At 41.0% G+C, this 14,436-nt stretch overlaps 2 protein-coding genes across 2 annotated transcripts in view; both read left to right on the forward strand.

Moving 5' to 3' along the window:
- LOC134803844 (putative fatty acyl-CoA reductase CG5065) overlaps positions 1–14,436 on the forward strand; it is an 80,283-nt gene that overhangs the window by 16,043 nt on the left and 49,804 nt on the right. The gene's annotated exons all lie outside the window — the stretch shown is intronic.
- LOC134803843 (putative fatty acyl-CoA reductase CG5065) overlaps positions 1–14,436 on the forward strand; it is a 36,045-nt gene that overhangs the window by 15,973 nt on the left and 5,636 nt on the right. Inside the window, exons 2-9 of the mRNA XM_063776665.1 lie at positions 6,035–6,150; positions 6,552–6,668; positions 7,035–7,154; positions 7,880–8,005; positions 8,889–9,034; positions 10,101–10,213; positions 10,766–10,958; positions 11,765–11,911. Coding sequence (XP_063632735.1) covers positions 6,052–6,150; positions 6,552–6,668; positions 7,035–7,154; positions 7,880–8,005; positions 8,889–9,034; positions 10,101–10,213; positions 10,766–10,958; positions 11,765–11,911 — 1,061 coding nt within the window. The 5' untranslated portion in view covers positions 6,035–6,051. The remainder of the gene's footprint in view (positions 1–6,034; positions 6,151–6,551; positions 6,669–7,034; positions 7,155–7,879; positions 8,006–8,888; positions 9,035–10,100; positions 10,214–10,765; positions 10,959–11,764; positions 11,912–14,436) is intronic.

A 14,436-nucleotide genomic window follows, 5' to 3' on the forward strand; every position in this document is an offset into this window, starting at 1 on the left:
ATCCGTTATAACTTCCGTTTCAAACATAACGGAACCGGAACAGAAACGGATGTGTAATACCAAACGGAAGTTCCGCCTTAACGGAAACGGAACCGGAGCTCCGTAACATCCCTGGTCTCACGGTAGGTAATTGTCACGCGGCAAGGATTATCTATTGTTCTCGTTTTTAATTAAACTCCTCATCAATGGTGACAGCAAGAATTAGAAAGAGTGTAGGAAAAAACCGGCCAAGTGCGAGTCGGACTCGCGCACGAAGGGTTCCGTACCATTACGCAAAAAACGGCAAAAAATCACGTTTGTTGTATGGGAGCCCCACTTAAATATTTATTACATTCTGTTTTTAGTATTTGTTGTTATAGCGGCAATAGATATACATCATCAGTGAAAATTTTAACGGTTCATGAGATACAGCCTGATGACAGACACTCAGGCAGAAGGACAGCGAAGTCTTAATAATTGGGTCCCGTTGGGTACGGAACCATAAAACACAAAAAAAACTTGTTTCAAGAGAGTTTGTAACACTCTAGTCTCTTTGCTAATTGTAAGAGATACCTATATCTATAAGTATTATTATTATAAGGACGACCGGTCTGGCCTAGTGGGTAGTGACCCTGCCTACGAAGCCGATGGTCCCGGGTTCGAATCCTGGTAAGGGCATTTATTTGTATGATGATATCTTAGATATTTGTTCCTGAGTCATGGTTGTTTTCTATGTATTTAAGTATTTATATATTATATATATCGTTGTCCGAGTACCCACAACACAAGCCTTCTTGAGCTTACCGTGGGGCTTAGTCAATTTGTGTAAAAATGTCCTATAATATTTATTTATTATTTATAAGTGTAAACACAGCAATCAAAATTGCCTTACGTTAAATGCTTATCCAAGCACAAAAATGCGCATCAATACCTATATGTTTGGTTATGATTTTAGCACTTGCCACTTTTAGCGTGAGCATCATATTACGTACTTTACATGCGAATAATTGCATTTAATCACTTAAATATATACTGATATGTAAATTTAGGAAGTAATATGACATCAGTTTGAAAAAAAAAACCGGCCAAGTGCGAGTCGGACTCGCGCACGAAGGTTTCCGTACCATAATGCAAAAAACGACAAAAAAAAACGGTCACCCATCCAAGTACTGACCCCGCCCGACGTTGCTTAACTTCGGTCAAAAATCACGTTTGTTGTATGGGAGCCCCACTCAAATCTTAATTTTATTCTGTTTTTAGGGTTCCGTACCCAAAGGGTAAAACGGGACCCTATTACTAAGACTTCGCTGTCCGTCCGTCCGTCCGTCCGTCTGTCACCAGGCTGTATCTCACGAACCGTGATAGCTAGACAGCGGTGTTAGCCGTTAGTGAAGCTAAAAGTGCAATAGTATTATTTTGTTCAATTAGTAGTTAAGTTTAGGTCCGATTAAACAAGATGTTTTACCTACATTTTTTTTTATCACAGAGGCAGTGGATACTTATTATTATATTGTTATCTTTGCAAATGCGAATATTAGACATGATTTCGATTTCTAAAACATCTATGTATGTATGCTTGAGTAAAGATTAATTACTTAATATGTAATTACGAAGTTATTGATAAGTTGAGTTGATCTCATTTATTATTTTTGGATTAATTTAAGTAAATTAAGTAAATAAAAAGGTACTTTATAAAAAAGTCTATCAATTCAAAAAATTCCTGACATTTTCGTGTTCCGTCCCCATTCCTGACAAAAGCCCAAAATTCCTGACATGTCAGGAAAATTCCTGTCATCTGGTAACCCTATTTGGGTACGGAACCCTAAAAACACAATGTTTGTATCTCACGCATAAGTATATACCTACCTACCTGGGTACGTAACTAAATAAATAGATATTCTGCTCGTGACATCTAATATGCGTAGATTGTAATTTTTCACCACAACAGCTGGTAAAGGCCCTCTTATAGTGTAGTAAATAAAGGTAGTGGACCCCGCAGTAATTCCTCAGCCAGAAAAAACTTTACAGTATGATAAAGTATCAATAAATAAAAAGTATTGTATAAATTTCCAAAGAATAATAATAATAGAATTAAAGTAAATACCTAAAGTCTTAAATCGTTAATATCTTTTTACGGAAAAATGCTCCGTTCAAACTTTCTTCACCAGACATATTCATGTAACGCATTGCAACAATATATAAAATATCAAAAAAATATCCCAGCAGAAATACCAGTATTAATAAAATAAAATTTTTTGGCGTGTCTTGGACCGGAAAATTGCTCAGTCTAATTTTTTCACTGGAATGCCATTTTATTGCCGTTTTATACCTACAAAATGAAAATCTAATAATTTTCCACTCTCAGTTTTTAATAGTTCTATAATACATACATTTCGATACGCATTTTTTTTTATTTTTTTACCCACTGCGCCAAATTATATTCTAAGATCATGTAAGAAGAAAAAAATGACAGAGCAATTTTCCGATGAAAATGAGCGTCAAAAAAAGGAAGTATCATAAAAAAATATTCTCATGTTTGACAAAACATTTAGATTTTTTTCTAGTATCACATACTGATACAAATAACTTATTTTGTAAAATAATTTTGGACTGAGGAATTACTCGGTTCAATATATAATCAGATTTGTGTTTTTACCTAACTTAGGAGTGTTTTTTTTTGGATATTTATAATGTTAGTCTCGGCTCATACTATACAATAACCAAGCTAAATTTCATCGACTGAGAAATTAATGCATGGGTCTCCATACAACAACTTGCTTCATTTACTACACTATTAATTATTGGGGAGCCGACGATGCTAAATGTATAAAATAAATTATTAGATTTATTAATAGCACAATTATAGCGTTAATTTGGACTAATATGACCAAATCCACAATCTGCTTAGCAATTTGTTGAACCCCCCACCAACCCCCCACCAACCAAGGGCTCAACATAGATGGCTAAAAGGGGTGAAGGTAGACTACACGGGGTAGCCAGATATCACTCATATCTTAATCTGACGCGCTCGAGTAAACACAAAAATCCCCTCTTGGGCTCCCCTACTATAAGCGATTATTCAGAAACTAATACGAAAGTTGCATTTTATCAATGATTTTATCCACATGTGAGGAAAAGTAATCAAATGATGATTTTGATTGATAAATATTTAATAACATTCATTTTGTATCAATTTGCTTTGATTTTATTTGATATTTGATATTTCACAGTTAGTATTTTCCTAGTGTCGGTATACGACCGTATCTTTAAGATTTTATGTATAATCAAATAAATATTATAGGGACATTCTTACACAAATTTACTAAGTCCCACTGTAAGCTCAAGAAGGCTTGTATTGTTGACTACTCAGACAACGATTATGTATGTAATTTTTGCCAAAAACGTATTTCGTACTAGCTGTAGCCCGCGACTTCGTCCGCGTGGACTACTCTTCCGCGTTATATCTTTTTACGAAGTTTCAAATTTCTAGCTTAAAATAAAACTTGAAACCCATACAAACTTTCATCCCCTTTTCGCTTCTTATCTCTTGTACACTTTATAAATGTAATCTGGTGTGCAAATTTCAAGTTTCTATCTTTTGTAGTTTCGGCTTTGCGTTGATGAATCAGTCAGTATCAGGACACTTGCATTTATATATAGATAACAACCTAAACTATCTAAAGGATGACTCACACTAGACCGGGCCGTGCCCGGGCCGAGGCGTCCGGTATGTCATTTTCTATGACGGCTGATCGGTGATTACGTGGTAGGTACTTTCAAGCTCCGGCTCGGTCCTGACCCAGTCTAACGTGAGTCATCATTTAACTGTACCTAGGTCCGTTTACCTAAATAATTGATATCTATTGAAAAACAGTGAAAAATAATGACTACTGCAAATGTCATTGACCATCGGTAAAACAACAGTATTACGGAAATAAGCGTACACTACCAATCACTTAACACTTATTTAAAAGTCTACTGTTTATGTGTTTAGCACAGAGGTGACAATATACAAAAAACAACCGTTGCAAAACAGTCTGCTCTCCCTACATATGTCGAAGCCAATCGGCAAAAGCCGATAGAAAAAACCTTCATGTCTGCGCAATAAGAGCGAAAAAGGCATCGGCGCGTCGGCAGGCGTCGGCCGACATAAGCGCAGCGCATTGCGCAGACATTAAAGGTTTTTTCTATCGGATGTTGCCGATTCCGCGTCGATATATTTGGGGAGACCCTAACGGAGCATTCAGTTGTCTACCGTTGTCCGGTACAAACGCGAATTTTCTGAATATTTGCGGGTAGGTAAGGTATGGATTTCTTTTTTCGTGACTAAATGGTCACGAAAATTTGCCCACAAAATTTTGCCCGACATAATTTTGCGTTCATACTTTCTGACCTGAATACTACATAAGTATGTAGTAATATTTTGCTATTTCGAGACCTTCATATTTATGTTATTTCGCATTAATATGTGGAATTGGAAGCTTGTGTAATTTGCATCTAGTTAGATAAGTCTAATTAACCTATGTATATTAGGCAGTAAGCCGATGGTCTGGAGTTCAAAAGGGCATTTATTTGTGTGGTGAGCACGAATATTTGTTTCTGCGTCATAGGTGTTTTGATGTTTTCTATGAATTGTATGTATTTCTATATTTCTAAATGTGTCGCTTAACTTTAAACTCGGGTAAATCCATTCGAAACTCTCAGCAAATACAGTATGTAACAGAACGAAAAGCAGTTACTCAAAGCCGTTAATGTTTAGGTCATATACTGAGCAACTTTTACTATGTGACCAACCCCGAAATCGCGAAAAAAAATTGACTCTCCCATAGGAGATTCCACTTATGTAGCCAATTACGAAATCGTAAATTGTATGAAACTTCCAAATTTTTTTTCCGCATTTTCTGGGTTGGTCTGGTCCCATAGTAAAAGTTGCTCAGGATATGACCTAAACATTAACTATGGTTTGAGTAACTGCTTTTAGTTCAGTTACATACTGTATTACCTTTGCTTAATATCAAAATCGCATAATCTGACAGATGGATTTACCCGAATTTGAAATTAAGCGACTCAAATATTATATATGTATAACGTTGTCTAAGTAATTATGCACTTATCCCTAGTATGCATCTTGCCTTATAATAGTTGCTACAACCGGTTCAATGCATGTTCGCCGCGCGTTATCGGCTACGCTGTCGCTAACCAACTTGCCAACATGTTACGAGCAAGGCTCGGAACCGGTTTTTCTGTAAAACCCGAAATAGCCCAATATTTTAAATTATTTTATGCTCTTTACGTAGGTAGGACTGCATCATGTATTTAGTTAACAACTTCGTATTATTAGATTGTCCCATTAAATCTTCTTCCTCGCGTTATCCCGGCATTTTGCCACGCCTCGTGGGAGCCTGGGGTCCGCTTGATGGGGATCCCATGATTTGACTTAGGCACTAGTTTTTACGAAAGCGACTGCCATCTGACCTTCCAACCCAGAGGGGAAACTAGGCCTTATTGGGATTAGTCCGGTTTCCTCACGATGTTTTCCTTCACTGAAAAGCGACTGGCAAATATCAAATGACATTTCGTACATAAGTTCCGAAAAACCTATTGGTACGAGCCGGGGTTCGAACCCGCGACCTCCAGATTGAAAGTCGCACGCTCTTACCGCTAGGCCACCAGCGCTCAAGATTCAAGATTGTCCCATTAAATATTAAATAATAAACCAAAGAACGAAAAATAACGTAATAATACCGGTATTTTTGTATGAAGAAAAAACCGGTTCCGAGCCGGTTACGAGTGCTCAACTGTTGTTATAATTAAGTGAATTTAAAAATACTGACATCCATTAAATATAAATGTTATGCTCGATTATGGATTGCCTGTAATTTATGTTATTACTAAAACATTGTTTGTTTCTCGTAACTATAAGTGATTATAATCTTAGAGAAATAAATATATTTGAACTGAACTGAAGTAGGTACCCACAACACAAGCCTTGTTGAGCTTACGGTGGGACTAAGTCAATTTGTGTAATAATCTATATTTATTTATATATTTTCAGGTCATCAGCATCACAAAATGGTGGCCCCCCGCGACCGCCGTGCTGGAGCGCTCATTCCCCAGTTCTTCGCCGGCCGCTCTGTGCTCATCACGGGGGCTACTGGCTTCGTCGGCAAGGTCAGTCAGCAATTCTAGAACTTACAACTAGTGATGTACCGGCTATATTGATTTGGCCGACTAATCGGCGCTCGTATGGCCGATTAGTCGGCCGACTAGTCACCTGTCTCCATCGTCAGATCAGCTCGATGGTACCATAATATTGCATTGTCACCCGACTTGCATATGTAAGAACATTTTCAGCTTCATCGGAAACCGGGAAGTGGGTTTAAATTAACTTGCAAGATTACAGACAGACAGAACGGGACAGTGAAATGAAACTTGTAATAAATCACCTGAGTCCAGTCCACTCAGGAGATCTTAATTCGAGTATTACCAATTTACCAGTAAAATGTATTGTTATAGGAGCAATAAAAAATGTTTACTTACCAGCTGTTTTGTGATATGTATGATGATTCCAGGTGCTGGTAGAGCGACTCCTGTCCACCTGCCCCGACATCTCCACCCTGCATCTACTGCTGCGAGTCAAGAAGGGCGCAACACCGACTGAGAGGCTCAAGGCACTTAAAGAGTCCCAGGTACGTCCAGCTGGTTCAATGCGGCTCGAAGGGCCAAATGTTAAAAAAATAAAAGTTTGACCACACAATAACGTTAGGAAACGGGTCTGTTTACCCAGTTTTTGTTGGTGTTACCACATGTGAGTTTAATAAGCGCTAAACGATGCGTGCCATATTTGAATACTCGTACACCTCGAAAAGCAAGATTTTTTTAGACTAGAGGATTCGTATTTGTCATGCTACTTCTGTCAACCTCAGTACTTATCGCACCGAGACTGACTGAAATAGCATACCACGTTCGTGCGTTTCCGTGAAAATACGATGGCAAACAATTATGCACTATTACATATGTACCTATTTATTTTATTTTAGTGTAATTATGTTTAGGTGTTCGACGTAGTCCGTCAGCGACACCCGCTGCAGTTGGAGAAACTGCGAGTTTTGGAGGGCGACGTGGCAGCACCGGGGCTAGGGTTGGCTGCTGACGCTGCGTTGAAACTTCAAGACGTGAGTACCTAAACTAAACTAAACCAAACCAAACCAAACCAAACCTAAACCAAATTAAACTAAACAAATGCGGTCGCAAACTCCGGTCCCACATACCTGGGCCGCCTAGCAGGAAGACCTCCTATCGGAAGCTCCAGGTATCGCTGGTGCGACATGGTGGAGGCGGATCTGCGCGAACTTCGAGTCAACAATTGGCGAGAGGTCGCACAGGACCGAGAAAAGTGGTGCTGTCTTGTAACTTTTTTTTCTGGCTATTTTGCACAGGGCGAATTTGCCAATGTCGGTGTTGACTTTCACACGTGAGGAGAATGTTCGGTGTAATAATTTTGTATGTTTGGGAGGATGTAGTTGGGAAAGTCTTGTAACTTATTATCTCTTCTTCTCTTCTTCGTCGAAACCTCATGACTGAGGGTCGTGACCGCCATAAGTCGCTTTCTCTTGGATTGCTCTCCAACCTGGCCGATCTGCCTTCCGCATAGAGCCCTGGAACTTATCGCGTGTGACTACCTCAATAGCATCAATCCAGCGTGTGGGTATTCTGCCTCTGCCTCTTCTGCCCTCAACCTGGCCACCGATCATCAACTTCTCTAGACTGTCGGGTTCCTGCCGGGCCAAGTGCCCAAAGAAGCCGAGGATTCTTCTGAGACAGATAGTAGAGAGACGGGTTTTTATGTTGAGCAGCTTCGTTCAGTTAACTTGTTATAGACAAATGTATATTTTGCCAGGTGTCAGTGGTGTTCCACTCGGCCGCAACGCTGAAGTTCGACGAGGAGCTCCGTAAAGCCGTGGACCAGAACGTGCGCAGTGTCATGCGCCTGCTGGAGCTATGCGACAAGCTGCCCAACATGCAGGTACTCACAACTAAGACTTGTCGGACCTAGTGTTCCTACCCCTACACGCTTCCTCTACACCAGCGGTCGGCAACCTTTTAGAAGCCAAGGGCCACATAGTAGTTAACGGAGGTGACGCGGGCCGTACTTCGTTAATATTTATGACTTTCGTTTGTCACATACAAAATAGCCAAGGCGCCTCTCGGGCCGCAAGTGACGACAGGTTCGCGAGCCGCATGCGGCCCGCGGGCCGCAGGTTGCCGACCGCTGCTCTACACGATGGACCACAGTACAGTCTTTACCATAAAAGTTGACTCACGCTAGACCGGGGCGGGCCCGGACCGAGGCGTCCGACATGTCATTTTCTATGACGGCTGATCGGTGATCACGTGGTGCTTTCCATAGAAACGAAGCGAATAATAGTATATTAGAAGATCATAGTAGAAAAATGTTAGTTTAATTCGCTTTCTTTACTTTCCAAAAGGGGCCCAAATCCTTATGTGCCCAGAGCCCCGGCATAGTTTAAGACGGCCCTGATGGGCCATCATACTGGCCCCCTTAAGGTGGGACATCATACTGGGCCGCTAAGACGGGCCATCATACTGTCCCACTAAGAAGGGCCAGCGTGTGGAGAGTGCAGGGGTGTCGGATGGCTTATGGCACGGCGGGATGCCGATGGGATGACCACGGTGTCGGTTTTTCGTCCGCACATCAAATGTAGTGGGCCAGCGATGGTGCGTACGCATCTACACGCGGCCCATTCATAGTGCGAAGCTCACAACCATCGCATGGGCATCTCGCTGGTCCAGCGCTGGGCCATCGTGTAGAGGAGCCATAAGGGATCTCTTTTAGTTAACCTTTAACCTTTTGTAGTAATAATTGATATCATACTTATCTTCTTCAGGCCTTCATCCACGTTTCTACAGCGTACAGCAACGCAGAGCTGACGTCAGTGGAAGAACGCGTCTACCCGCCGCCTGCTCCTCTAGAAGCTGTTCTAGCTCTTACGGACCATGTACCAGACCCGACTCTAGCTGGTATCACGCATCAGTAAGTAAACGCATATGTGTCGTTATTGGCAGCAGGTATACCCGTTCCTCTAGAAGCTGTTCTAGCTCTTACGGATCATGTACCAGACCCGACACTCGCTGGAATAACACATCAGTAAGTCAACGCATATATGTCGTTATTGGCAGCGGGTATACCTGCTCCTCTAGAAGCTGTTCTAGCTCTTACGGACCATGTACCAGACCCGACTCTAGCTGGCGTCACTCATCAGTAAGTAAACGCATATGTGTCGTCATTGGCAGCGGGTATACCTGCAGCTCTAGAAGCTGTTATAGCTCTTACGGACCACGTACCAGACCCCACTCTAGCTTGTATCACGCATCAGTAAGTTAACGCATATGTGTCGTCATTGGCAGCGGTTATAGCAGGGATAACACATCGTATCGGAGGTCTACAATCGAGTTCCCGTAACCCCGCCAACAAAGCGCGCGGCGGAACACCCCAGGGGGTTTAGTACGTGGAAGTCGGACATACCCACTGAGCTTCTCCCGGGCCAGTGGGATCCATAAAGGATTCCCCCTGGGTCATCAAAAAAAAAAAAAAAAAGGATAACACATCAGTTAGTTAAAGCATATTGATTAGTTGTTTTTACCCTTTGGGTCCGGAACCCTATTACTAAGACTCCACTGTCTGTCTGTCTGTCTGTCCGTCTGTCTGTCACCAGGCTGTATCTCATGTACCGTGATAGCTAGACAGTTGAAAACTTCACAGATGATGTATTACTGTTGCCGCAATAACAACAAATACTAAAAAGTACGGAACTCTCGGTGGGCGAGTCTGACTCGCACTTGTCCGGTTTTTATGCAGTGTACTGTCGCAACAGTACAGTAATGCAGCTGCATTCTATTACATATAATTATTAAGAACGGGTCACTCACGTATTTTAAGTCGAAAAACGCTCGACATGTTTCACTCCGTACCGAGGAGTGTTATCAGGAGCTTGCGTTGACAGTGACGGTCGGAAGTTTTGTTATTAAAACAGCAGCATTCTGTATCCAAATGTGACTTCTAATCTAAGTATTAACTGTGTTTGTTTGTGTATTCGCAGGTACATAGCGCCTAAACCTAACACCTACACGTTTACGAAGGCCCTGGCGGAAACTGTGGTTGAGCGACATGGCAACACTGGCTACCCGATATCCATCTTCCGCCCTACAATAGGTAGGCCTATTATTCTTATTTCATCAGACTGTTTGACCTTTTGACCGCCAAAGACTTCTACTGACGCGCGCGTTTATAGCCATATATCATAAAGTAATATAAGTAAAGAAAGATTGGTAACTGCATACATCAATTTTCTTACCAAAACGCGCGTTATTTCGTAGTCGACATCTAACATCGAGTAGGGAACTATCAGTACCGCTATTTGACACCAGAGATGGCACAAGTGTCGCTACTGACGAAAAATGTACTGCTAAAACAATTTACAACTAATATTAGTATGCGAAACGAGAAGTATGAACTCATTCAACTCATTATACAAGGAAAGATCCAAGGGAAAAGATCATCCGGACGAAGACGTAACTCATGGCTCAAAAATCTCCGAACCTGGTTCAAACAGAGCACACGCTCAATATTCCGCGCAGTCTAAAGTTCGTACCTATAGCCCTCATGATAACCGACCTCCGGTAGGAGATGGCACTGGAAGAAGAAGAAGAATATAATATATATAGACACTATGCTATCTGTATGCTATTTATTTATATTTTCCAGTAATATCAGCTCAGAAGCACCCGTTCCCGGGCTGGATTGAGAACTTCAACGGCCCCTCGGGCGTGGTGGTGGCCACGGGGAAGGGGCTCCTCCACGTGTTCCCCACCAAGTGCGGTGTCCACACGGACTTCCTGCCTGTGGACATTGCTGTGGACACCCTAATTGCTGTCGCCTGGGAGACTGCCGTGGACCAGTAAGTTATTGTATTCATGATGGTGCAGTGTCTCTGTCTAACATGACTCGTACTCTCTCTGACTCGTGGTGTTGACCACAAGGGCCTGCTGCACGTATTCCCCACCAAGTGCGGCGTGCACACGGACTTCTTACCTGTCGACATTGCTGTGGACACCCTCATTGCCGTGGCAACATCTTACCAATGATTTAAGCAGCCTGTAAAGTCGGACCAAAGCTAACCCTGCATGGAAATTAGCTTAAACGGACTAACACCTTGACATGATTTGGGTCATTCTTATAAAATATGTCTGCGGTCTAATCCGCGACCCATACAAAATATATGAAAAGAGTCGTGGCAATTAGATGCAACCGCAGAAATATTCTCAGAGAATGACCTATTTAAGCGGAATCACATCCGCTGTGCTGTGCCGTGGCTGTACCTACCACACAAAGCGAGATGACAATCACAAATACAAATACAAAATCGTTTATTTGTCCAACACGAGGTATGAATAGTACATAAGTACAGATCTTATAATATTATTGTTGTATCACAATGTTGTGCCTTAAGGCGTACAATTTTTTGTCATTAATGGACTGTGACTAGGTACATGCTGTGCACAGTTACCATTATAGTCTAACAAAAATTCATTTACACTATAATATGTTTTGTCAACTAAATATTTAAAAGTTAAGTACATGGCTACTTAACTTTTAAAACTTGTCATATCCTCTAAATCACAGCGCCCATACCTCTCTTTTGGACGTAGTTTAATGCCATACCCGGGTCCACTATTCCTAACTATTTTTTTATCTATTTTACAGCTCTAAAGAAGTCCGCGTGTACAACTGCAGCACCGGCGCCAACCCCACCACGTTCGAGGACTTCGAGAGAAACCTGCGACGGGAAACCACCAGGCACCCGCTAGATGGCGCGCTCTGGTACCCATCGGGGACCGCCGTGCAGACCAAGTAAATACTTCTACTATATCGATAATAACCCTCTCAGGGTCGTGGTAGTTATATGAAGAAACCACCAGGCACCCGCTAGATGGCGCGCTCTGGTACCCCTCAGGGACGGCCGTGCAGACCAAGTAATGTAGTTTAGTTAGTTTTTTTTTTTGCTTTTTCTGCAGGTCGACAAGCATTGTGCCTATTCTTTTGCCTTCTTTGTCGATAAAGGCCAGTCCAGACGGGAGCAACTTTTCGCCAAATTGATTAAATCGTCCGATCAAATCAGGTGGTGCAGACGCACCAATTTTAGATTTATTGTGATATTTGAGCGGTCTAAATTAAAAATTGCCCCCAAACGCGAAAACTAGCGTCACAAATTGGTATTCTTGCGTCCGCATCCCATAATATCGGTCATAATCAGCGGTCGAATTCGGCGAGCGAAATTGGGGTTTGCGTCCACACGGCCTGATTTGATCGGACAATTTAAACAGATTGGCAAAAAAGTGTCCCCGTCTGAAATGAGCTTAAGAGCCAACAGGAGTGGTCATTCCTCCATACAAACGTAGTCCTCGTTTTCCTCCGTGGTTTTTGAAGCTAGAGCAATGATTTTTTCAACACAGATTAATATTGTCAATATCTGTGTCGGACCGTTTTGCTTTTTTTGATATTTTTGTTTTTTAAGGCGCTAGAGCCCTTCAAAAACGGCCAAAATGGCCTAATAGACTATGCCGCAATGAGAGGCGTGGTATTCAAAACTGATATCAATTAGCCAAAAAAGCAAAACGGTCCGACACAGATAATTTCATAATCATTTAGATTTCCAAATTTGGTTACGATTGGTTAAGTTTTGGGGGAGGAAAAAGAGGACTACGAAACCTCGATTTTTGTCATTTTTACGCAGGATTTTTCGCCTCAGCTGCAGTTGTCCCTATCGCACTAATTTTAGGGGCGGAGTCAAGTTTCTAAATACGTACACAGCCAGAAAAGTGATGGGCAATAGTCGACATTTAATGTCGATAATCTAGTGATGTAAGAAGTTATCGATAAACCGTCTTGTGTGAAAATATCTAGATCCTAAGATACAAGGGGTTTTGGGTTGAGAGTAGGGAACACATTTTTGTAGTTATGTTATGATATACAATCTATTATGAACTTTTTGATTCTAATATTTCAAATTAGAAATCAAAATCAAAAATATTTTATTGCATGGTTAAAATGGGTTAACAAAATTTTTAGGTACCTACAGGCACGCTTCGTAATTGTCGAGCAATTTAGGGTCCTAGCTGAATTGGTTGTTCCATACTTACTCGTGCTCTATGGAATGTCTAATTTAGCTAGAACCCTAAATGGCTCAACAATCACGGAGCGTGACAGTACAAATGATTCATGTTCTGTATATCCTGCCCTACAATGGCGTTAATATTTGGTTGTCATGTCTATACTTCGTTTTTAAGCATTATTGAAAAAAAAAATAGTAAATACTAATATTAACCACTAAGTACATAACTATTACAAAAAAAGCTAAATAATTATACGATTGCACGTCACCTTCACTCTAATGCTAAACAAACGAAGAATAAGAACTAACAGCGATAAGACCGCCTGTTGCTACCTTTATCTACATTGTAAATCGGTTTTAGGGTTCCGTACCCAAAGGGTAAAACACGGGACCCTATTACTAAGATTCCGCTGTCCGTCCGTCCGTCTGTCACCAGGCTGTATCTCACGAACCGTGATAGCTAGACAGTTGAAATTTTCACAGATGATTTATTTCTGTTGCCGCTATAACAACAAATACTAAAAACAGGATAAAATAAAAAATTTAGTGGGGCCTCCCATACAACAAACGTGATTTTTGACCGAAGTTAAGCAACGTCGGGCGGGGTCAGTACTTGGATGGGTGACCGTTTTTATAAATAATGGTACGGAACCCTTCGTGTGCGAGTCCGACTTGCACTTCGCCGGTTTTTTTTAAATTTGTTTTTATGTTTGTGGTGTAATAAAGAATATTTTAGAGTCAGACCAAGAAAAGTCTACAGCAATTTTGATAGCACACGCAGTGCAAGTGTTATTTATATGTCATAATTTCATAGAAGCGACGTTTGAAATAATACTTGCACTGCGTGTTCTATCAAAATCGCTATAGATTTTTCTTGGCCTAACTCTACTTTAAATTACAAAGTAAGGCCTAAATTATAAAATAATAATGTTGGCCCATCAATGTTTTTTTTTTGTGTTTATTAAACTTGATATTTTGTCTATAGTATTAGCGGACATGGCCTCAAAATTTAAACCCGCTTAAGAATCGGGCCTTATTTCGTGCATTATATACAATACTACCCATTTTTGTGTAGTCATTATTTATACTATAGAAGCATTGTTTGAGTAGCCAATTATTTAAACAGTATTTTTTTAAAGGGCATCGGTGGCAATATTTTAAGGTCTGGATAATAAGATACAGATCTTAATAAGGATATCAATGTAAGTGAATGTTACCATGACTACCAAACAAACAAATGTGATAGAATTTGCCAGCTGGCATT

The sequence above is a fragment of the Cydia splendana genome, chromosome 27 (genome assembly GCF_910591565.1).
Source record: "Cydia splendana chromosome 27, ilCydSple1.2, whole genome shotgun sequence".
Classification (NCBI taxonomy): Eukaryota; Metazoa; Arthropoda; class Insecta; order Lepidoptera; family Tortricidae; genus Cydia; species Cydia splendana.